Source organism: Schistocerca americana, chromosome 3 (genome assembly GCF_021461395.2).
Source record: "Schistocerca americana isolate TAMUIC-IGC-003095 chromosome 3, iqSchAmer2.1, whole genome shotgun sequence".
Taxonomy (NCBI): Eukaryota; Metazoa; Arthropoda; class Insecta; order Orthoptera; family Acrididae; genus Schistocerca; species Schistocerca americana.
In genome coordinates, this window is record NC_060121.1 from 869595445 (window position 1) to 869621154 (window position 25710).

General features: G+C 41.3%; 1 protein-coding gene across 3 annotated transcripts in view; it reads left to right on the forward strand.

Moving 5' to 3' along the window:
• LOC124605127 (MTOR-associated protein MEAK7) overlaps nt 1-25043 on the forward strand; it is a 51028-nt gene extending 25985 nt beyond the window's left edge. Inside the window, exons 2-6 of one of the 3 annotated variants that reach the window (XM_047136605.1) lie at nt 1487-1690; nt 15513-16065; nt 16178-16296; nt 17780-17836; nt 23826-25043. In XM_047136605.1, coding sequence (XP_046992561.1) covers nt 1487-1690; nt 15513-16065; nt 16178-16296; nt 17780-17836; nt 23826-24113 — 1221 coding nt within the window. In that variant the 3' untranslated portion in view covers nt 24114-25043. Of the gene's footprint in view, nt 1-1486; nt 1691-15512; nt 16066-16177; nt 16297-17779; nt 17837-18994; nt 19192-23825 lie in introns of those variants that run through there. The other 2 variants (XM_047136607.1, XM_047136606.1) reach the window with 2 other exon arrangements.
• Nucleotides 25044-25710: the final 667 nt, after the last annotated feature.

Here is a 25710-nt window from a genome sequence, read left to right on the forward strand (position 1 = left end):
ATTTTTATGGAGAAGTTTTTAAAATTTAATTCCACTTCATCAGTATTCTTAAAAACTGTCAGTAGCATTTATTTCAAATAGCCATTTAGAATGGTTGTTTCAGTAACAAGTGATTAAAAATAGTATATAAGGAGCAGATTTTGGAAGTTTATTAAAATTTTTTTAAATATGTTTGATTTTCTGGCCTGTCAGTCTGTCTGAGTATATGAAAGTCTAATATGCCTCTAGTGTTATGATGGTGTGTATTCTGTGTTGTGTTGAACTCACTTAGACACAAGAAATGCTGTATAGATCTATCCGTTCCCAGTAGCCAGTATCTTGACCTTGATAAGAAGGGTTGGCAGTATTTCATGGGAGTCCCTTTGCTCAATATTCTGATTACTTTTTTTAATTTTTAGAATTTTGCTCTTGTAACAACAATGTCCTCGTATCAGTATGCTGTAAGGATGAGAGAATGGACTAAAATGCTTCATCTTCAAATTCTTATTAGCAACTACATCTCTGTTTCAACGTGGGATAGCACACTTTAGCTGTTCTCTTGCAGGCACATGAAATGCATTCCAGTTTAATTTGGAATTAATGTGGATGCCTATCGGTTTTACTGATATACTTATTACATTTTATGTTCCTGTGTTTTATGAGAATTACAAAGAAGTTCCTGAGTAACAGACAGGCACATTTAAAAAAAAAGACTATTAGATATTGATAAGCTATCAGACAACGTCCATTGCCATACGTAAAAACACATATAGGTACAGGGTGGGGGGAAAGATGTTTGCAGTGATGTGGCAGCGTCAAAATGGTGCTCTACTAGGGGTGACGGGAAAAGGCTGTGCAGGTGCACTGGACTGGGGTGGGGTTAGAAGGTGTGTGTTTGGGGGGTGGGGAGTGATAGTCATTCATTTCGACAAACCTTTTTAGGGGCCATGCCGATATAGTATGCCACACAGTGGTTACATCTAAGTTGGTAGACTCCATGGCTTCTTTCACAGGTGACCCTGCCTTTGATGAGGTAGTAAATGCCTAGGACAGGACTGGATTAGGAGGTAGTGGAAAGTTTTATGGGACAGGTCTTGCATCTAAGTCTTTTACAGGCATAAGTGCCACAAGGCAAGAGATAGGGAGCAGAGGTGGAATAGGGATAGACAAGGATATTGAATAGGTTAGATGGATGGTGGAATGCAGATGTGATGACCACAGGTGGCTAGGCTTAATGGAAGGGACTTCGTGGTGTGGAATGGGTGCCAACTGTTGAAATGGAGGTATTGTTTGTGGTTGGTAGATCTGATATGGATAGAGGTACTGATGAAGCCATCCATTAGGTGGAGGTCAACATCAAGGAAGGTGACTTGTTGTACTAAAGTGTACCAGATTAAGCAAATGAAAGGATTTTCTTGAAGTTGGTAAACAAACTTGATATTTACACTGTGTATTAGACAATGTAGTCATATATAATATGCATTAACTAAATGTCTTTTTTTTCCAGTCAGCATGGAGTGAAGGTGTAGATGCACATCTCTCGCAAACACTTCTGAATTATTTGTTTGAAGATAATTCAGATGTAAATTTTGAAAAGTTTTTAGAGCCTCTTCTGTATGTAACAAGAGGGAGTGAAGATGAGAAAATAACTGCTGTTTATAAAATGCTTTCAGCAGGAAGCAAAGAAATTAAACTGTCGGCAATACATGAGGTAAGTTTCAGTTAAATGACACACTGAAGTACTTCATTTTGTTGGTGCATTTGCTATGCAATTTTCACCTGTGGATAAGAAAATAATTGTAGGCACATGTTAAAACATATTTTTAAAAATTAATCTTGAACACAATTTTTTAATCATTAACAGTACACCAAGAATGTTCATAGAATTTTGTGTGAAGAGACATAACAGATATTTAAATTAGAAATTGTTGTTATTTTCCTAGAAATGTTTCAGGTTTTGTTTATAAAACACTTGGAAAACAAGCTGAAGGATTACATACTGTAATATCAGATGGTTCCCAATTTCCACTTAAAATTTTACAAAGGGTAAAAAATACAGAAATAATGATGGTATACTGGAAATTTTAACAAACATCTTGATCATAGTTTTTAATAAAGTCTACGTACAAGAGGTTTCCATTGTGTATGGTACTTGAACGCACAAAACCATTCAGTTGATTCTCCTCTCCCTTACATCAGATGCACATGTTGAGTTACAGACCAAGGAATTCTACAAATATGGTCATGGAAATTATTTTACATGCTCTGAATATTAATTCTGATACTGGCAGGTAATACACAGGGAAATTTTGTGGAAGTATGTTAAAATTAAGACTAATTCTGGTACTGGCTGTGGCCTCAGATGATACCCAGCTAAATTTCATGGAAGTATGTAAATTTTTGTCATTTTACTGATTGATTATAAATTTCAGAGACTGCACTGTTGCCTGGTTATGAACTTTTTTCAGTACAGTAGTTATCATTAGGGAAAAACCTGTCCTGAAAGTCAGAAGAGAACTCTGCAGAAGACTGTTTGATTTTATCATTCCGAGAGAACCTATAAACCTTTCATGTAAATTGCAACTGCCACAGTTCCTCATCTTGGCAGAAGCAAAAGACAAAGGGAAAATTTAGTAATAAATGGGCTCCCATATTACAAGGAAATATAATTAGTAAAAATCTCATTTGGAGGAACAGACCAGCATGGGATAGACCCTTGTGCCCATGTCTGTGGAGACAAATTTTAAAGTCCCTGATGCCTCTTTGGTAAGGGGCTCTGTCCTCTACATAAAGAACAAACTGCAGTGGATACGATTGGGGGAGTGACTACCTTTGTTGGAGTTTCACGTCAGTCATAATCACCAACGACTTATAAGTGATTGCTGTCATGGTTGATGTCCCAAGAAGGTTACACAATGCTTGTGATAAAGAAATGCCCTCTGACTTTACACAATTTGCCAACATTTTCCTCTTCTGTAGACCTGTGTGGGGTCTTGCCCAGTCGCGTATAGGGTGCCTGAGGGATGCTGCATTCTCGGAATGCTATACAACAATTCAAGAAAATAACATTAGTAGTTTTATTATAACTGTTATCGTAGCACTCTCTGCTAGGCCATGCTAATACTTTGCGAATACTGTCCACTAATGTCCGGCTGAGGTTTGCAGGTGCGGCACTTATTTTCACTTCAGCTAGATGCTGCTCCTATCATTGTGATGTCCTGGTCAACGCACTATTGGCTGATGTGTCTCACTGCCTTCTCTGGACTTGCATTCTTCCTCTTCACTCTGGCACTTTTGGTTACGCCAGAACAACATGTTCAATGCTTGTAAGGTGCTATGGTGCTTGTCAATTCCCTGCTCCAGGGGTTGAGTTGTGGAGCCTTTAGCTGTCACCAGAGTGTGTCTTTTGAATGTAAGGCAAGCATACTCTTAATTTCTGCTACTGGATCATTCAGTGCCACAGAAATCTTGTTTCACTCTCGGATGATTGCCAGTGCTTCTGAGAGGATAGTGGTTGATAACCTGCATTTCAATGGCCCCAAGATGCCCACACATAAGTTAAGTCATCCATGCGAGAGCTCAGCGAGGTACACTATACCCTATACAACCAGTTGGCTGTTTTCAAACCTAACAATAATGTCCATGAATTTGTGGATAATATTGCCAATACAATTTGCAAAGCTGCTAAAGCATCCATTCCTTAATCTTGATGGTAACTAAGAAGACATTATTACCTTGTGGGCAGATATAAAGCCATGGGAATATTGGAGGAGGAGGAGGAGGACGACGACGAGGACGAGGGTGGTGAGTTTTGTGAGAGATTACTTTCAATGTTTCAGGTACCATATTTATCCTGTCCTGTTTTGATAGCATGATGTAGTTTGTCAATGTTGCGGTGTTTACCATATACCTAGTCTTTTCTTGCAGTTTGCATCATCTTTGTGACCTTTTTAGGAATTATTAATGTTGGATAAAAATTGTTTGTGAAACTCTGAGACTAGTATTTAAATCAACTTAAGTGTACATTTGAAAAGAATAGAAAACTTATATATGAAGGAAATTTTTAAAATGTGTTCTCCTACCCCAGTGAACCAAGGACTTAGCAGCAGTGGAGTGGCTTGTGTGCCTTAATGGAATGTAGATGCATTTAAATTTGATTGGTATCTGTGGAGAGTCCAGACTAACATATGGCTCCAGAGGTTATTGTAGGAGCAACAGTCTGCTGATTAACTTTCATGGCCTTCGTGCGTTGGTACAGTGAATGGCTGATAGCAGGAGCAAACTACTGCAGTTACATTTCCTAAGAACCTGCAGCTCTGTTGTTTAGCTTACTGATGACTATGTCCTCTTGGGTATAATATAGTCACCTCTCTCGGATCTCTGGGCAGGGATAAACTCAGGAGAATGTTGTCATTGGGAAACAGACATGTATCAAACCAGTCTTCAAACATGATGATGACGATGATGATGATGAAAACAAAAACATGTTCACCTAAAATTTGTAAGGCATAATCTGACTGCTTAAAATCCATACAGAGTTCATCTCATCTCGCGCAGGGAACTTTCACTCCCAGTGAAAATTAAAATGTTTCTTCAAAACATGGTGTTCTGACAGTGTGTGTGTCTATTTTTGACCTGTATGGCTCATCCATCCGAGAAGGAAGTTCTACATCTGAAAAATTTCCGTTTGCCTTTTGACCTAGCTGTGTAGTTTTGATTTTACCATTGCTTTATTGATGGTTAGGACAGGGTCCAGTCCACCAAATGGAGTCATCACACACATCCTGGCCAGCCTATCAGCCTGTTAATTGCCAGTGATTCCTGAGTGACCAAGGACCCACAGCGGGTTTACCTCATTGCATTCTCCTAGCCCTCAAAAAAGTTTCATGGAATTTCACAATGATCTTTGCTCTTGTTGAAAGGGTTGATAAGAGATTTCAGAGCTGCTTGGCTGTCTGAATAAATTTAGATGCAACGATCCATGTAGCACGTACAGATTCTCCTCCACGCATGCTCCAGTAGATATGTCAGCCTGTAATACTGTGGCCAGCTTCAGTAAAGAGATTGCTCTATCTGATCGAGGCTGTATCCCGTATACCCAGGCCCCAGCACCTTTTACTGTTTTTGTTCAATCAGTAAACCAGCTGTGTCTCCTGACTGGTATTGAGGTTTGTTATTTCTTTACTCTGTGCTTTATCACCTTGGCAGGTTTATTGAAGTGGCTGGGAGATGTTGTATTGTCAGCTGGCATTTCTCGGATCATTCCTGTATCTACCACATTCACTATATTGGGGTGAGATTCTTGATTGACTAAAGGTGTAACATGGGCACATTCCCCCCCAGGGGGTCCACAACTCTTTTGTGGATATGTACGTAGCGAGCACGGGACCCCGAGCTAATGTGGCCTTCCTTCCTTTCCAGGCTGCATACCTTCCCTTTCCGCATCCTTCCCCATCCCCCATCTTCGCCCCCCCCCCCCCCACCCCTCACCTCTGCCTCTTTCCTTCCCTTTCTCCCCCTCTGGGAGTATGTTTTGTGCCTACGTCCGGAGACGGATGCTCGAAAATGTAGCACATTCTTTGCTTTCTCTGCTTGCAAGTCTTCGTCCTTACTTTGTCCTCCTCTTTTCCTTACCTCTTCTCTTTGCCCTTTTCTCCACTGCAGCGTTTGAGACCTCTCTTCTTTCCTTTCCCTTTGTTTTTCCCTTTCTCGTTCTTCCTCCCTGTGCATGTCTGAAGGCCGCCCCACGCATTTCCATGCGTAGCCGGTGACGGGGTAACACGTAATTCCCCGCCCCGGGTAGACAGGTAGGACACGTACGTACCCCCTGGTAATGGCCAGGCCCAGGGAGGGGTGATTACCCGAGCTGATACCTTCCGAAAGTGCTGATTGGTCCCTCCGTCCGTTTCTTGGGAGGTGCGAACAGTCACCTAAGGCGGGAGTGCCCTCAGAGAGGGCCCCCACTAGGAAGGAGCGCGCCATCGGAGACGCCGGTAATCATGGGGGATACTTCTGCAATAGTTTCCTCATTTTCTACTATGTCTGCTCACAAGCGTAAGTTCAATGAGTCTCAGCCACAGATAGTCCTTCCATCGTTGCCACAGTTCCTTGTTGTTTCTCGGTCTTATGAAGGTCACGACTTCTCCACGGTCAACCCTTTCATTATTCAGAAAGGCGTCGACGCAATTGCAGGTCCTGTAAAGTCTTGTTCCAGATTACGAAATGGCACCTTGTTGTTAGAAACAGTCAGTGCCCTCCAGGCACAAAAATTGCTGCGTACTTCACTGCTACACACCTTCCCTGTCCGGGTGGAAGCGCACCGCACTTTAAATTCCTCACGTGGGGTCGTTTATACCCGCTCCCTTGACGGATTGTCCAACGAGGAAATTCAACACTGCCTGTCTGACCAGGGCGTAACGGCTGTTCGTAGAGTCACGAAAAGGGTTGACACGAACATCGTTCCAACCCGTACTGTCTTCTTGACATTCAACAGAGTTCAACTCCCATCGAACCTAAAAGCGGGCTATGAGATAATTTCCGTTTGCCCTTAAATTCCAAACCCTACGCGTAGCTATCGGTGTCAGCAGTTCAATCACACCAGCCAGTCCTGTTCCAATCCAGCCAAATGTGTTACGTGTGGCAAGGATGCCCATGAGGTGCTTGTCCACCTCCATCCCCTCATTGCATCAACTGTATGGGAACCACGCTGCTTCCTCTAGAGATTGCCCCATTTTTAAAGACGAAAAGCTCATTCAGGAAATCAGAGTGAAGGAAAAGGTGTCGACCTTTGCTACTCGAAAATTATTCGCCAATCGAAAGCCCACCGTGCCTCAGACAGGAAAATACAGCACTGTCCTTGCCTCTACTCGGCCAACAAAGGAGGCGCCCACGCAGACTTGTGATCTCGCCTTAAGTGCCACGGTCGTCAGATCGGCCAGCGCAAAGATTCCCCTTTCAACCTCCCCACTTTCGTCTGCTCACTCTATGGCTCACCCTTCATCGGGTTCTGCTAAATCTCGAGCCCAAAAGTCAGACACCAAGACTTCCAAAAAAGAGCCTACTCGTGAAGATTTTTTACGTACCCCAATTTCACAACCATCAGTTCCTCCTTCATCTAAACATCCTTTTTCCAAGAAGGCTAATAAGAAACCCAGTTCCTCTCCTTCTCCACCACGGCATGTTTTGTCTACAGCACCACCTGGCGGTAGCCGCCCTCGGCCGTCTTCTGTGTCACCTTGGCGCACTGCTGGCTGCTGATCAACTGGCCGATCGCTGGTGGCAGGAGCTGCTCCTGAACAACCTATGGATCAGGATCTTCTGCCTTCAGCTGAATGCCGTTCCACGCTGCCGGTCACAAGCTTTGAGCAGTCGTTGAGTTGACGGCAACCTTGGTCACATTTCTCCATTTTCTATCCACCCTGTGTCCATTATCCACTGGAATATCCGCGGCATTCGAGCCAATCGGGATGAATTGTCGATCCTCTTATGATCCTACTCGCCGGTCATCTTCTGTCTTCAGGAAACAAAGCTGCGTCCCCACGACTGCTTTGTTCTCCCCCAGTTTCAGTCAGTCCGATTTGATCTCCCCTCTGTTGAAGGCACTCCATCACATGGAGGACTCAAGATTCTTCTCCATGATACTCTCCATTATCACCCAATCCCCTTAAACACTTCCTTCCAAGCTGTCACTGTCCGTCTTTCCCTTTCTGGATACACCTTCTCTCTTTGTACTGTATACATTCCATCGTCCACACCAATGGCACGAGCTGATCTCCTTCATCTTCTTGGTCAGCTTCCACCCCCCCTATTTGCGGTTGGGGACTTCAATGCCCACCACCCGCTTTGGGGATCTCCACATCCTTGTCCGCATGGCTCACTATTGATAGAAGTCCTCCACCAAGTGGATCTTGTTTGCCTCAACACTGGGGACACTACATTTTTGTCTGCCTCCACGACAAATTTCTCTCATTTGGACCTTTCGGTCGGTACTGTTGCGCTAGCTCGGCGCTTCGAATGGTTTGCCCTTGCTGATACACACTCGAATGACCACTTTCCATGTGTCCTTAGATTGCAGCCTCGACTGCCATATACGAGGGCAGTTCAATAAGTAATGCAACACATTTTTTTTCTCGGCCAATTTTGGTTGAAAAAACCGGAAATTTCTTGTGAAATATTTTCAAACATTCCCGCTTCGTCTCGTATAGTTTCATTGACTTCCGACAGGTGACAGCGCTGTACGGAGCTGTTAAAATGGCGTCTGTAACGAATGTGCGTTGCAAACAACGGGCAGTGATCGAGTTTCTTTTGGCGGAAAACCAGGGCATCTCAGATATTCATAGGCGCTTGCAGAATATCTACGGTGATCTGGCAGTGGACAAAAGCACGGTGAGTCGTTGGGCAAAGCGTGTGTCATCATTGCCGCAAGGTCAAGCAAGACTGTCTGACCTCCCGCGTGCGGGCCGGCCATGCACAGCTGTGACTCCTGCAATGGCGGAGCGTGCGAACACACTCGTTCGAGACGATCGACGAATCACCATCAAACAACTCAGTGCTCAACTTGACATCTCTGTTGGTAGTGCTGTCACAATTGTTCACCAGTTGGGATATTCAAAGGTTTGTTCCCGCTGGGTCCCTCGTTGTCTAACCGAACACCATAAAGAGCAAAGGAGAACCATCTGTGCGGAATTGCTTGCTCGTCATGTGGCTGAGGGTGACAATTTCTTGTCAAAGATTGTTACAGGCGATGAAACATGGGTTCATCACTTCGAACCTGAAACAAAACGGCAATCAATGGAGTGGCGCCACACCCACTCCCCTACCAAGAAAAAGTTGAAAGCCATACCCTCAGCCGGTAAAGTCATGGTTACAGTCTTCTGGGACGCTGAAGGGGTTATTCTGTTCGATGTCCTTCCTCATGGTCAAACGATCAACTCTGAAGTGTATTGTGCTACTCTTCAGAAATTGAAGAAACGACTTCAGCGTGTTCGTAGGCACAAAAATCGGAACGAACTTCTCCTTCTTCATGACAACGCAAGACCTCACACAAGTCTTCGCACCCGAGAGGAGCTCACAAAACTTCAGTGGACTGTTCTTCCTCATGCACCCTACAGCCCTGGTCTCGCACCGTCGGATTTCCATATGTTTGGCCCAATGAAGGACGCAATCCGTGGGAGGCACTACGCGGATGATGAAGTAGTTATTGATGCAGTATGACGTTGGCTCTGACATCGACAAGTGGAATGGTACCGTGCAGGCATACAGGCCCTCATTTCAAGGTGGCGTAAGGCCGTAGCATTGAATGGAGATTACGTTGAAAAATAGTGTTGTGTAGCTAAAAGATTGGGGAATAACCTGGTGTATTTCAATGCTGAATAAAACAACCCCTGTTTCAGAAAAAAAATGTGTTGCATTACTTATTGAACTGCTCTCGTATGTGCCCGCAACGCTGGAAGTTTGCCCAAGCCGATTGGACACTTTTTTCGTCTCTAGCTACATTCGATGACCGTCACTTTCCTAGCATCGACGATGAAGTTACACATATTACAGACGTTATTCTTACAGCTGCGGAACGTTCAATGCTACGCACCTCCGAATTCGGCCCCCCCCCCCCCCCCCCCCCCCAGTTCCTTGGTGGAACGAGGCATGCCGTGACGCAATACGTGAGCGGCAACGTGCTCTTCGCGTTTTCCGCCACCATCCTACTTTGGCCAACTGTATCCACTATAAGCAGTTCCATGCATGATGCCGTCGCGTATTCTGCGATAGCAAGAAGGCAAGCTGGGACTTCTTTACTCCCTCCTCGGAAGTTTGGAGTCAGATTCAACGGTTATCTGGCGCGCCTACTTTCTCCCCAGTCTCTGGACTCACTGTCGCACATGATACGTTAGTGGACCCCTTCGCAATTTCTAACTCATTGGGTCAACACTTTGCTGAGCTTTCGAGCTCTTCAAATTACCCACCGGCATTTCTCCCGAAGAAACATGCAGCGGAAGTGCAACCTCTTGCTTTCTCCTCTCAAAATCGCGAAAGCTATAATACTGTTTTCTCCATGCGGGAACTCTCAACATGCACTCTCTTCTTCTCGCTCCTCCGCCCCAGGACCGGATGGTATCCACATCCAATTGTTGCTGCATTTATCAAACCATAGTTTCTCCCAAGAAAACGGGATACCCCAGGGCTCCGTGCTAAGTGTTGTACTGTTTGCCATTGCCATAAATCCAGTTATGGACTGTCTTCTTCCTGATGTCTCGGGCTCCCTCTTTGTGGATGATTTTGCGATCTACTACAGCTCTCAACGGACCAGCCTTCTTGAAAGACATCTTCAAGGATGTCTCGATCGCCTCCACTCTCGGAGCATCGCAACAGGCTTCCGCTTTTATCCCAGTAAGACCGTGTGTGTTAATTTTTGGCGTCGTACGGAGTTTCTTCCACCTTCCTTACATCTAGGACCTGTCAACCTTCCGTTTTCGGATGTCGCTAAATTCTTGGGTATTATGTTTGACAGAAAACTGTGCTGGTTCTCCCACGTTTCCTATCTTTCGGCTCGCTGTCTGCAATCCCTCAACACCCTCCGTTTCGTGAATGGTACCTCCTGGGGAGCGGACAGAGTGGTCCTTCTCCGCCTCTATCGTGCCTTAGTGCGCTCGAAATTGGACTATGGAAGCATAGTTTACTCCTCTGCTCAGCCGTCTATTCTTTGGCGTCTCGACTCTATCCACCACCGTGGATTACATTTAGTGTCTGGAGCTTTTTACATCAGCCCTGTGGAAAGCCTTTATGCTGAGACTGCTGAACCTCCGCTGTCCAATCGGCGAGCTGTCCTTCTGAGTCGTTATGCTAGCCATCTGTCTTCCATGCCTGCTAATCCAGCCCATGACATTTTTTTCGACGCCTCCTTGGATTTAGGGTATGCAGACCGCCCTTCCTCCCTACTACCACCACCGGGAGTCCGCTTCCGTCAACAGCTCCATTCTCTTTCCTTCCGCTTTCCTAAAACCTTCTTGACAACTTGGAGTACAGCACCGCCTTGGCTCTGTCCCCGGACGTGCCTGCTCCGTGACCTTTGTCGATTTCCCAAGGATGGTACCCCTTCACTTGTTTATCGTCAGGCATTTGCTGCTCTATGTGCACAAATGACGGACGCCACATTTATTTACACTGATGGCTCGAAAACATCGTTAGGTGTAGGGAGTGCCTATATTGTTGGCGACACCCCAAATCGATTTCGGCTTCCTGACCAGTGTTCGGTTTATACTGTGGAGCTTTACGCTGTTCTCGAGGCTGTCCAATACATCCGTCGCCATCAGCAGATACAGTATGTTATCTGTTCAGATTCTCTCAGCTCTCTCCTCAGTCTCCAAGCTCTGTACCCTGTCCACCCTCTGGTCCACTGGATTTAGGACTGCCTCCACTTGCCTCCACTTGGGGGGCGTCTCTGTGGCGTTCCTCTGAATCCCAGGTCACGTTGGTATGTGGAAATGAGGCGGCTGATATAGTGGCCAAGGCTGCAGTCTCTCTTCTTCAGCCAGCTATTCACACGATTCCCTTCGCCGATCTACGGAGTGTTTTATGTCGTCATGTTACTCTTTCATGGCACACACATTGGTCGACACTTCCCAATAATAAATTGTGGGACGTGAAAGCTCTTCCCTGTGCTTGGACCTCTTCCTCCCAAACGCGTTGTCGGGAGGAGGTAATTTTAACTAGACTCCGGATAGGGCACTGTCTTTTTAGCCATCAACATCTTTTAAGTGGTGATCCTCCCCCACTGTCCCCACTGCTCTCAGCTGTGGAAGGTAAGACACCTTTTACTTGAGTGCCCCTATTTTACTCCGTTACGCGTCCGTCTACAGCTGTCGCCCGATATATCTTCCATTTTAGGAGATGACACGCGCTCAGCCAATCGTGTTCTCGAGTTTATTAGTGCCAGTGAGATGACGTCAGTCATTTGAAGCTCCTTTTGGGGACAACCAACCCCCTTCTATAGTGGTCTTTTTAGCTTTCCTTCTATTTTTAGTTTCTCCAATTTTTTGAGTCTCATTCCCATTTCTGCTGGTTTCCAGTTTCGTTTTTTACCTTTTCCTAAGTCACAGACCGGGCGCTAATGACCGTAGCAGTTTTGCGCCCTAAAACCATAACAAAAAAAAAAAAAAAAAAAATGGGAACATTCAGCATGGTCTCTGTCCCAGCAGTGGATGTGCTGCTAATTATGCCTGCTGCAGCTAAGCTGACCAATCTCTGCACTGTGCCAAGCTCCTTAGTAGCCACCATCTTTGTACTTCATTCCCCCTGTGCTGTGGACCCGCAACTTATCTTAGGTCTTATTGCAGTGGTATGTATCTAGTACACGCTCCTGGGGCTTTGACTCCAGTCTTTCCCACAGGCGCTTCTAGTGCACACAAGATCTCCTTTTGCCTTGCAACATATACTCTTTGTGTGTGGTAGTTTTGCATCCAGAATTGTCCCTAAATACTTAACTGCCCCCTCTACTGGTAGAGTTCTGTTGAAGAGTTTGAGAGTCCAGTATCTGTCCCAGATATGCTTCCTTGTAAATGATATTACAGTGGTTTCCTTGGGACTGACTCTTAAATTCTGTTTCCTGCGCCAGTTTTGCTCAATGTCCACTTATGTCAGTGTTCTAATGGTACTAGCAAATTTTCAAAGTATTAGAATTACAAAATCATCTATGTATCCTTGGCAAAAGTAATCTCTAGTATTTAACTCTTCGAGGAGTTCATTCACCACTAGGTTCTACAGCAGTGGGGACAGAACCTCTCCTTGCACACACTCTCTGCTGTTGTTGATCACCATTTTATCATTCAGCATGGTGCTTCTACCTTTTATTTACTCAGCATGGTCTAATTCCGTCTACATATGGTGTTTTTAATGCCTTGCCTGTAAAACTTGTTAGATATCGATGGTATTTGCTTCATGTAACTTCTTTGTTCTTTTTTGTATGATGCAGTATGTACATTACCATGCTCTTTGTTTCATCACATGTGAATAATTGTTCTTGTTTTCTGTAAAACTTTTTAACAAGAGTTAATTTGTGAATGTACTTTTCAAAATTTTGTCTTTTATAATGTGACTATGCTAGTCTTGTATACAGGGTGTTACAAAAAGGTATGGCCAAACTTTCAGGAAACATTCCTCACACACAAAGAAAGAAAATATGTTATGTGGACATGTGTCCGGAAACACTTACTTTCCATGTTAGAGCTCATTTTATTACTTCTCTTCAAATCACATTAATCATGGAATGGAAACACACAGCAACAGAATGTTCCAGCGTGACTTCAAACACTTTGTTACAGGAAATGTCCAAAATATCCTCCGTTAGCGAGGATACATGCATTGACCCTCTGTCGCATGAAATCCCTGATGTGCTGATGCAGCCCTGGAGAATGGAGTATTGTATCACAGCCGTCCACAATACGAGCACGAAGAGTCTCTACATTTGGTACCGGGGTTGCGTAGACAAGAGCTTTCAAATGCCCCCATAAATGAAAGTCAAGAGGGTTGAGGTCAGGAGAGCGTGGAGGCCATGGAATTGGTCCGCCTCTACCAATCCATCGGTCACCGAATCTGTTGTTGAGAAGCGTACGAACACTTCGACTGAAATGTGCAGGAGCTCCATCGTGCATGAACCAAATGTTGTGTCGTACTTGTAAAGGCACATGTTCTAGCAGCACAGGTAGAGTATCCCGTATGAAATCATGATAACATGCTCCATTATGCGTATGTGGAAGAACATACTGACGAAACTAAAATGAGCTCTAACATGGAAAGCATTTCCAGACACATGTCCACATAACATCTTTTCTTTATTTGTGTGTGAGGAATGTTTCCTGAAAGTTTGGCCGTGCCTTTTTGTAACACCCTGTATAAGACTGTTTCATGGATAGAGTACATAGGTTTATACAAAAGTAAAGAGGGGAGTCTCTCTGGAACAAAACGCGGTATGTGGAAAGTAAAATGTAGTTCGGCATGATGTAATCAGCAGCTAGCTTGCAAGTGGTGAACATTTTGAATGCTAAAAGAGGTAAGAAAACCACCGAGATTGGCATAATTATGCGTCGGATGTGGATGTATGTTGGCCGCTAGGTCTTAGTAGTTATTTGTTTGCTCTGAATCATGAAATTCCAGTTCCAGGAAGATAGTGTACAGAGACTCCTCTCACATTCTCTCGTTTCCTGTCTAGAAGATAGGAGTAGTCTGTTTGTACCATTCACACTGAGTGTCTGTTTTTGGAGGTCTTACAGTTGATATCTGTTATTTGAACTTAATTTGGTCCAACTTCTCACTGATGATTTCCACTTCATGAACTGAACTGGTCTGTCGCCTGATCCAGTTGCCAAAACAGCTTCCATCAGTTTAAACCCCAAGGCTTGGATGTTTGAGGTCTCAAGTCCCTAAGCTTTTGTTTTATTTTATTTTATTCCGTGTTTTCCATTTTGGTCCCATGAGAATTGGGGAATTATTAGATTGACACAATGGAGCCCTGACACAGTGCAAGGCTAATTACACTGGGAGTTTGCCTGATATCCCTGAGGCTCCATTTGCGATACATCTTCCCATGTGCCATGCACCCCTCAGTATAGATCATATCACGCTATGAGTTGAGTACCTGGGGAATTCGGGAATAAATATGGGAATGGATGCGGGAGAGATGGAGCATTGTGGGACACACTTCATGTGGTTCATCCACTCAGGTCTGTCCTGGCCTGCAATCTTATCTGCCCTCATGGTTATTACTTTGGCAAGGCATTGTCCCCCCCATAGATGCGGTACAAGTTAGTAGACAAGATTTAATCTTAGTATATTTCTACAAAATTCTTTTAAAAATTGGTTTGTTCCATAATATCCATGTTTCATATGACAATATAAAATAGAATAACTTGAGGGGTATGATGATGTTCAGAAAACTTTTAAAGCCGCATGTTTAGATACGGGTTTCATGTCTAAAATGGGCTATAAGACACAGTATGTTTCACACTAATTCTGAAAGGGCATTTTCTAAACTTTCTCAGCAACTGTGTTGGTGCTAAAAACACAACCAACAACTTAGTTCTTATTGTCTATCTGTGCTTTGACATGTTCCTGATGTGCAATTGTCATTTAAGTAAATAACAGCTTGTGGCACAATTGCTGTTTGATACTCAATATCTGCACAGTGTGTTTGGCACTCGCGGAAATTCTAGGTGTGTTAAAGGCATCACACTGTGTTTTCCCTCTCTTAACTGAGTCAGACTGTGAGTTGTCCATGGCTTGTACAATTGGTGGTGTTATATTGCAAGGGGAGAAAGATCCAAACTTGTCACAGTCCATTAGTTTTAATGGCAGGTTGGCCAACATCAGTAAACATCCCACTGTTGAACTAGTTTCAGTCATTGATGCAGCTTCTTTTAGTTATCACTTCTACACAAATTCACAGTAGACTGTTACTAATCAATATATTAATAAATTTACAACCATTTACATCAATTACAAATTTACATCAATTGACCTAATTCTATTACTTTCTTTCTTTTTAGTATGTGGAACACATTTTTACATCATATATGGAAACATACAGAAGCAAGAAAACAAGAAGCTTCGAATCTTGGAAAGAGGGCCAGAACATAATTATACAGTCAGATCAGCTCCAGGCACTAGTGAAACATCTGTGTAAAGATTTGCCTGTGTGCAGTGAGGTCTCTCTTTCGGATTTGACTACTTGGGTGACATCATGGAATTTGTTGTTCACTATTCTGCAGAAAGTAGTTTTTAATAAGATATACAATATTCTAGACGAAGATACAATGGAAAGGTACAACACAATTCCATTTTGGAACAGGATCATTAGTGATAAGTCCCCATCAGTACTGTCATGGCCAAGCATTGTCTTCTTGAATGCTGGACTTCCTTCCAAGCTTCAGAGTGAGTGGAGGCTACTGTTCTCGACTGTTGCGCATGGTGAAAGTTTCTCAAAACTTATTGGCTGCATAATGAACAAGGGACCTACAATTGTCATTGTCAGAGATAGAGATGGGCATGTTTTCGGAGGTTTTGCACCCAGCAGTTGGACCCTAAGCCCAAATTATGTTGGTAAAGTATTTCTTCACTTTTCTTTTTCTATTGTTATAACAGTGCCACCAAATGATGATTTAAAAACTTTTCCATTAAGCAGTAGTTGTTTAATGTCTCACACGAATTTCAGGTGACGATAGCAGTTTCTTGTTCAGTATATTGCCAGTGATGGAGAGGTTTGAGCCTACGGGCTACAATGATCATTATCAGTACCTTAATGTCCAGCAACAGACTTTGCCAAATGGTCTAGTAAGTATCCTATTTGTATTTGTAGTAGTAATTAGATAAATCAACAATATTATGAAAAGGACAGATTGCTTCTCATCCTGAAGATAACACACTGAGTTGCAGTCAAGCTGATTAAAAGACTGTTACATATAAGCTTTATGCCAAAGCCTTCTTCAAAAAAGAATAATGCATACATATTCACACCTCATACAAACAACTGCTGCCCCTAGCCGCTCCAGCCAGAATGCAACCAAAGTGCATTAAACAAGAATGATATAACCTGGGAGCAGAATCAGCACTTTGTGGTGGAGCGTGCAAGGACTAGAGGTGGCAGGACAGGGATGCCAGGTGCAGTGTCAGGAGGCTGAGAGGGAGGGAGGGAGGAGGAGGGGGGTAGCCTGATAGAGGAGCAGAGATAGCAAAAGAGTGGTGGGTGCATTAGCAGAGAGCAGTGCACAGTGAGGGTGAGAGTATGTGAACTAGGAGGAGGTTATTGGACAGGGAGTGTGGGGATAGTAAGTTACTGTAGGTTGAGGCTGGGAGCAGAGAATGTGTTGTAAGGATGATTCCCATTCAGAAAAGCTGGTGGTGGAGGGAAGGATACAAATGGCATGTGTTGTGAAGCAGCCTTTTATAGTGAGTAGCAATCTATCCTTTTTATAATACTGTTAGTACTCCAGCCTGGACTTTCCTTTGTTTGTAGTTTTATAAACGACATTATCCTTAAAGGAGAGTAAATTTGCAAGTTTTCAGTGCATACTTTCAAAAAGAGGAAAACATGTCTTGGAGAAAGTACCTAAAACATGAGTGAAATTGTCCACTCCTTTTTTATCAGTCTAGTTTAGCTTCATAGTGGAAAACTTATTGACCGGCTGAAGAAGTAAATTGTCAAATAAGCACAAATTATACAGTATATCCCATATTAATTTGATATATTTTATAACTTTAAATGTGATACTGTACGTTACAGAGCTGTTTGCAATAATCATCAGACGCTCTTGAAATTATTACCTCCCCATTTAAGGTGGCCACACATGTAATTGTATGCTTGACAAGCACACATGCACAAGTGTGCTTGTGCAAGCATGTTTGAGCACATGTAGGATCAGTCTGCGCAAGCATCAGGCTTATTCAAGCAGTCTAGTGCTTGATCAAATCCCAGTTATGTGGTAGCATGTGTTAAGCGAATATCTTACCATGTTTCCGTTTCCATGTCTGATCTTAGAAATATAATTTGTGAATTGTTGGAGAAATTTGTAACCTATAAGCATGCTTATGCGATGCAAAAGGTAAAGAACACCATGATAAAGCAGTGAGTAATACTGCTTATGAAATATGTCTTGGCAAATGTGAAGAATTATGTCCTGCAGCAACAAGAGAAACTGTGATAAAAACAACAAATTCTTTAAGAAATTATGGAAGAGAGAAGAAGAAATTGTAAAACAGTCAGTCAGGGGCTGACAAAATCTATAAACCTGTTTTATGATATTTAGATTTGTTTCAGTTTTCCAGTGAGCAGAAGACTCCCAGATTCTCTACAACTAATTTAGAAGGAACAGAGGTAAGTGAGCTGGGTTGTCATTAATATTTAGTTACAGTAGGAGTTATAATATGTGTCTTCATTTCAATACATATAGTTTTTTACTTGTTTTTCATTTTGTTGACAAGGAACTTGTCCTCCATTTACAAGGTACTTATGAACTTGTTTTGCACATGTTTAGCATCAAGTGGAATATTTCCAGCAGTTGACCTTTGTAGTGGCAGTGTACTGGAAGGCTCTGATGTTATTCCATCAAGGAATATGCCGTTTTGCGTGTCCTCACAATCGAGAGAATTACTTGGATCATAGGTTTCACCCATGGTGGACATTACATAACTATAAAAGCAACTGTTGCTTTAACAACCTTTCCAAATTTATAACTGTTTGAAAAATCTTAAAAGTGCTGTCAAGATTCCAAAAAAGTTCTCAATGTGTTGAGCTCTGCATAATCAGTAGTTGCAGATCCCCCCCCCCCCCCTCCCCCTCCAAGCAGTTAGTCACTCTATTGGAACGATTTCAGCATATCAGCCCTCAAAGAAAATGCATCCCCCTCCCCCCCCCCCCCCCACACACACACACACACACAAACAAAAATATATGTGAAGTGTTCGCTACTTCATTGGATATTCTGCCATTTGTGCTGAAATCAGATAGAATAAATACATAATTGGCATCAGCTGTAGCACCTCTTTTCAAAATCATTTACTATACTGGACTAGTCGTGCTCTATTTTAGGAACCTGAAAAATGAATAATCCTACTGTTAAAAATGTTACCTAAAATTACATTTGAACATTATAATGAATGTAACGAAAAGTATGGAACATAGTTACTTTTGTTACATGTATGTGGGAACACGAGCCCATAGCACATTGTTCTGAGTACTGTATCATCCAAAACTATTGCTTTTTTTCATATGAGGAAAATCCGTGTGTTTAGATTTTTACACAGCGACATCCGTGTGCTCCGCCCACGTCAGATAGTAATCTATAATAGTTACTAAATATATAGTGCTGCACTCTTTCTTAATTGTCTGTATTTATTGTAATATTTATATTATAATTTTAACTCTAATTTAAAACACTGCATCATTGTTTTAGACTGATTTATGAAAAGTGTTTTTGTATTACATGTTTGTTTACACTTTTTGAAATTCAAGAATGCTACATCTTATTTGCAGAATTAAGTTGCTGAAGTACCAGTAGGTGTTGCACAGTCTGTGGAAGAGTTGAAGCTGGGCCTTCAAATTAATTTGCTATCAGAGACATGACATTGCCTGTGTACCAAGTACCAATATAAAAGTCTCTCCTGAAGTAATGCTGGTGAGGCCGAAAGAGAGACAACCTATCGAAAAAGAATGGTTCGGCCACAGGCTCAGAAGTATGTTTGATTAGTGAATACTCAAAGACAAACATGAAGTTTATGGCAAATTTGGCTGCCAAAATGAAACATTTCTGACCGTAAACAGACTTTTAGCAGAAAAAATAATAAATGATGCTTCATGCATGGCAGAAAACCAACACACACTATATGTGATGTTAGTGCAGCATTTGGTATGCTGTATAGTGCCTACTGCCAAACTGTTGAACATCTGGGTTTTAACAACTCGCTTGCATTTTTCATGACAAATTATAGTTATATTTAATCTGCATGTTAACCATCATTTTGTCTGTTATTTACTTACAAATAAGAGTTGATCTGAAAAAAGTGTTTCACTTATGTTTAAGAAATTACTTTTGAACGCCTCATAGATAGCATGACAGGTGTGAGGCACTATGACACACAGTGCTTGTGATGAAATTGTGGGTGTGTGTGTGAGGTGGTCCTGACTCCTTCCGGTCATGAGAAATCACAATGTTGCTGTTAGCCTTTCATGTGGTGTTACAGTCTGGTTTTTAATCAAAGGTGTAATGAGTGACTGAAGATTGAAATAGGTTTCTTCATTCATCCCGAGATAATTATGTCAGCCACAAGAATATATCTTCAGTTAACTGAGTAAGTTCACTTGACAATATCTTTTTTTCTTTAACCACTTTTTAGTCCACTCACATTTCCTCTTTCGGTTTGTTTTCTTAAACAAGCAAAAAATGTGTCAGTCAGTGCATTGAGATTTCTGGAAAACAAACTGATGCTCATACAAGCACACGTGGAGTTGCAAGGGATTTGTGCAAGCTTGTGTGAACACACATTTCAATGCATGCTTGTCAAGCATGCAGTTACACGTGTGGCTGCCTTTAGTTAATAACTAGAGAATCTGTCATTCATTGTTGCATTCCAATGAAAGTATATAATTCCAGAGGATAATGTAGAATCTTTTTATTGTTAAATTATTAACCTCAATGATCATGTATGTTATTTACTTGTTGCACCTCACAAAACTAAAACTTATCAAGAAACATGAAAATAGAATGTACAGGGTGGAGCACAGTAAATTGCTTTTTTAAAATTCACATTGTGGCAGCAATGTTGGTTGAATAAAAAAGAGAGTGGGCATGGTTTTTAGTGACCAACGGGAGGTTTGTATTCAGTTGTTGTTCAGTTGTGATAATGCAGTGGACACGTGAGGAGCGTTCATTTTGTGTTGAAGTGTATTTCTCGAATTCCCGCTCGATTATTGCAGTGCTGTGTGCTTTTGGTAGCAATTTGCAATACTCCCACTCAGACATGTTCCTGGACGGCAGTAAAATTGGATAAATTCATTCAGAACAGGGGATGTGTCATCTGGGCACTTCATCTTGGCATTTCAAGATGTTCTCTCCACCGGATTCTTCATAATGAACACAATTTTCACCTGTATAAAATGTGTGTGGTCCAGCAATTGTCAGTACGGCATTATGTAACATGAAGAACATCTTGTGAAGACATGCTTGCAACCATACCCTGTGACACAAATCTGTTGTTTTCTGATGAGCCACAGTTTCACCTCAGTGGATGTGTAAACAAACATAATATGCGGAACTGAAGCAACATGAACCCCAAGCAAATTCACCAGAGACCCCTGCACTCAGACTGTGTCACTGTGTGGTGTGCCATATCACAAGTAGGCATCATTGGGCCTTACTTTTTCCAGGAAAATACTCATTCTGTAACTTTGAATTCGAATCATTACTTCACTATGCTTCAAGAGCTTTTCCTGCCGGCTTTTAGGGCAATGCAATTACAGGATACGCGGTTTCGACAAGATGGTGCCACTGCACACAAAGTGGGCATTACCATGAATTTTTTGAGGCAAATGTTTCCTGGAAGGCTTACCTCTCAGGTGGGAATCTCAACTGGTCCGTACAATCACCAGACTTGGCCCCATGAGATTATTTTTTTTTCACCTGTGGTTACCTGAAGTCAAAGGTGTATTGCAGCCATCCCAACTCCCTGGAAGACCTCAAGAACAATATTGAGGCTGACATTGCAAGAATACCAGAAGACATGTTTGAAAGAGTGCATGGGAATTTCAGAAGATGACTGTGGCAATGTGTGGATTGTGAAGGTAGACATTTGCCTGATACACTGTTTAAACCTTGTAATTAGAAACTTCCATTATTGTCTGATTTAAAATGTGAGTTTCTAAGTGTTCATTATTTTTTTTATTTCATTCCCAAATCAGCAATTTACCACATTCCACCCTGTATGCATCAGACACACATGTAAAGTGCTGAAAGTAAGAATATTATTATACAGAAAAGTTTCTCATTTGGGAATTATACATTACAACCTTATCATAGTGTTACTAGTTGGCCCAGTCTCCATATTGAACAGGTTGCAGTGCACTAAGAGACGTTTGTCATTGGAAATATGTTAGTCATGCAACTCTTCGTAATAGACATTTCTGTGCAAACTATCTGCATTACTCTAGATTTCATTCTTACTGTGCCCTATTGCCATTTATTGCCACCCACTTAACCGTATTTACTCGAATCTAAGCCGCACTTTTTTTCCGGTTTTTGTAATCCAAAAAACCGTCTGCGGCTTAGAATCGAGTGCAAAGCAAGCGGGATTTCTGAAAAATGTTGGTGGGTGCCGCCACAACTAACTTCTGCCGTCGAATATATGTAGCGCTACACAGGCATGCTTTGTAGTCACAAAGATAAATACTGGCACCAAAATCTCTGCGTCAGTAAATAAATTTTAAAAAAAGTGGAAGACGAGCCTTTTTCCTCCGCCCAGAGTTTCGATCACTGTATTTTGGTACGTTATCCAACGAAGTAAATACAAATTCTGTATTGTTGATCTTCGAATGTAGCAGCATTTCAATGTACTACGAAAATCCGACTGGCAAGACTGTTTGGGATGTTTGTCAATATGGCCAACTCTACGTTCTGAATTTTTTCCTACCTGTGAGAAGAGATGGTTGCTAATAGGAACTTTTATGAATTGTGAATCACATGCAGTATTCTCTTCGCTATAAGATTAATACGAATATAAACATTTTGCCATGTATTGTTTCGTGTTTGCTACTATCTCATTTAAATCCCGTTTGCCTAATAAACTACGAAACTAGAGTGAGACAACAGCAAACGCGGAAAAATATACATATCATGTCATGTTTATATTCGTATTATTCTTATGCCTGATAGTGATACAGTCAGAAGTGAAGCACGGCAACTGACTAGATTTTTAAATCTAAGATGACTCTAATTTCTGTGCAGAATGTAATGAACTAAAGACGCCTGCAAAGATTTTCAAACGGAGAAAAATTTTCGCTAAAATTTCGTTCAGAACATCATCTATCATACGCAGTCTATTATTTGGTTCTAGTTGATCATTATCAAAGAAAACAGTAGTGTAAGTAACAACAAATGTTTCGCTAATGAGACGATTCCTCTCTATTTTTTATTTGTAAGCGGCGGTAGCGCGTACAAAAGCAAGCCACGCCGCGAGCGGCGACAGGCCGTAAACACGCACTATCAGAATGCGACAACCAATGCATGACACAGTACAGTAATGCATTTTCAGCTTAGAGTGACGTAAACACCTATAACAAAGAAAACGGCGCTTATCAGATCAAAGAAAAATAAGCAATCAATTCAAACCAGACGAAGCACGTGAAAAAGGAAGGATATCCGTATAAATACGGACGGAGCGCGTGACGCGTAGCAATGGCTACCTGGTAAACCGTAACTGCTAAGCTAACGACTCGAACCAAACTACTGCAGCTGTATCGTCATTCATTCGACCTAAATTGTCTCTCATGTTACAATTAGACGAACTTTGTTTCGATTTGGAGGTGCGACCTAAAACTTTCTCTCCCCTTGAATTTCGAGTCTCAAATTTCAGTTGCGGCTTAGATTCGGGAAATTTTTTTTTCCTTGATTTCGAGTCTCATTTTTCAGGTGCGGCTTAGATTCGAGTAAATACGGTAAAATTATATATAGTTTCTAGTGAATGTTACTAGTGTCAAAACCACACTTAAAGGATAGACCAGCATGGTTATATGTATTTGTTTAACATACAACAAACTTCACTTTCTACACATCTTTTCAGTGTACTGCTGTTGAATGATTTTCAACAAATGTTGTGTGCACATTATGATTAAAACCCTACGTTGTATGAATGTTGAAAGTTTTTAAACATCTGTTTGTCCTCTATAAGATTCGTATCAAATTCAATCTAATTCAAAATAAAGTTATAATCCACAGTTAAGTTGTAACAAAAACTTCATGAATGATTAATATGCACACAATATAAATCAATGCTTACTTGTCAGTGCACTGTATCTTATAATAATGAATCAACAAATGTCAGATCCATTCTTAGAGACACTCCCTATATATGCAAAGCTCTTTTCCAAGTTTAAAATACGTACAATGTGGTATATATTAGAAACTCCAAACTGTGAAAAAAATTTTCAGTGCTCTTCTAAGTTTAGTGTTGTATTCTTTCTCTGTAAAGGTTACACTTAAAATTTGACATCAAAATGCTAATTTTTATTAAATTTCTGTATGTAGTTGCTGTTAGCTGACTAGAAATACTTATCCCAATTTTTTGTTTCTATGAAATTACTTTTAATTTTTCAGGGAATGGGTGGACAACATAATTATTTTGGATTTTGGCTTGATGCTGAATTTGGAAGTGGTCACTGTAGTGAAACATGCACAACTTACAGAAATTATCATATGCTCTCTGCTCAAAAATGCTTTCAAATAGAGCACGTAGAAGCCTGGGGAGTAGGCCCAGAACCAGAAGTGGAGGAAGAGTCCAAAGGGCGGAGTGTTCTAGACACACAAACAGAAGCTCGTGCAGTTATGGAAATGGCAGGAAAAGTACAGTACAGTGATGGTTATCGTGAGCCTGAAGAAGACTAAGGCAGAAACTAGTTTAATATCTATTGTATTTATACCCTGAAACTGTAGTTACCATTATTGTCAGTTTACTTTCATATGAAATGTGATTCTATTGTGATGAAGGAATGGAACAATTTTAGTATTTTTATTATTACTATCATCATCTGCCATAAAGGAACAAATGCAGCAACAATGACACATTTCAGCTTTTCAAAGTGCTTCTTCTTAACATGATAGTTATATAAGCTAGTTGAATAGTACTACAAAAATGTTGGGAAGAAAAGGAATAATCACACCAAATCATGGTGTAAGAAAAGAATTTTGGACTTTAAAGTAATTATGCTGTCCCATCCTACCAACAGTTGCATGTCTTGCCTTCTACTGCTAGTTAATGCTTGTCTACTATGTTGTTCTGTCAAGGTAACAGCTTACTGTTTGCATATATGCGTTTTGCTGCTGCGTACCCTCTTATTTGAGAAGTAGGTAAGTCGTATATCTTCTGTTTCATCTAGTCTTCATATTCATTTTTTAATTTTATAGTTAGCTCTCATGGTTTCATTCCATCATCATTATAGACCGACAAATACCTTTTCTATGAAAAGCTTTAGAAACAAGTAAAATCATTATTTTTAAAATCTGAGTGGTTCAGATTTTGTATCTTTTTTCACAAGTTAATTGCATTTATACCTTGTAATGGTTTCTCACATTCAGTGTATGGAAAAGCGTGAATCTGGAAGATAAGTGCACAAATGATGGCAAACATAATGTTGTTGTAATTTTATATAAATTTTTAGGTGGTTTCAGAGTTTGGTGCTGTAATCGGTGGCTAATGTAATTGGGTTAGAGTTGGTTTTTTTATTAGTACAAAAATTGTATTTCTGAAGTATTAACAACTGTCAATATTTATACTTGAAAAACTTTCTTAAAAAATAAAGAAAAGCTATTTATTTACTCTGCCTGATGTTTCTTATTTTTACTCACTGAGTGGCTCCTTGTCAAAAATTGATTCTTTTCATTGTTTCTTATTTTTAGTTAGTAAGATTAAGTTGTCCTCTACCAGGGGGGTATGAGCACCACAGTACTTATTAGGCTTGCTATTGGAGGTGGTATGCTCCAGCCTTCCTCTAACCTTTGATCTTAGTTTCCCAAACAATTGTAGAAGAGTCTACAGTTTAATGTGGACTCAGGGCCACATTGCAACCGGGAATCTTTCAGTTAGTTATGTATCTTAAACTGGAAATGTGCAAAAAATGGCCAGACATTCATTCCATCAAAGATGTGAGAAGCAAAACTTATAAGTGACTATTTAAACTGAAAGTAAGAGCTACAAAGCTGTAGGATCAAATGATTTAACTTTTGAATAAATCGAAATACACTGGCCTATCAATTGGAAATAGGTAACAATGTTACTGCGATGTGTGTATGAAGGCCCTGGTATAATGTCCAAATGTGCGCACCTTACTGACAAAGTAAAAGAATAATTCAAACAACTTCCCATTCACACATATGGCACTTCTGAGAAAAAAAACTGCCAGCAGGGTACAAGCAAGAAACACAGCCATCTCTAAAATTTGGACTAAACCAAGAGGTCAATGGAAAAAAATAACGAATAGCAAAT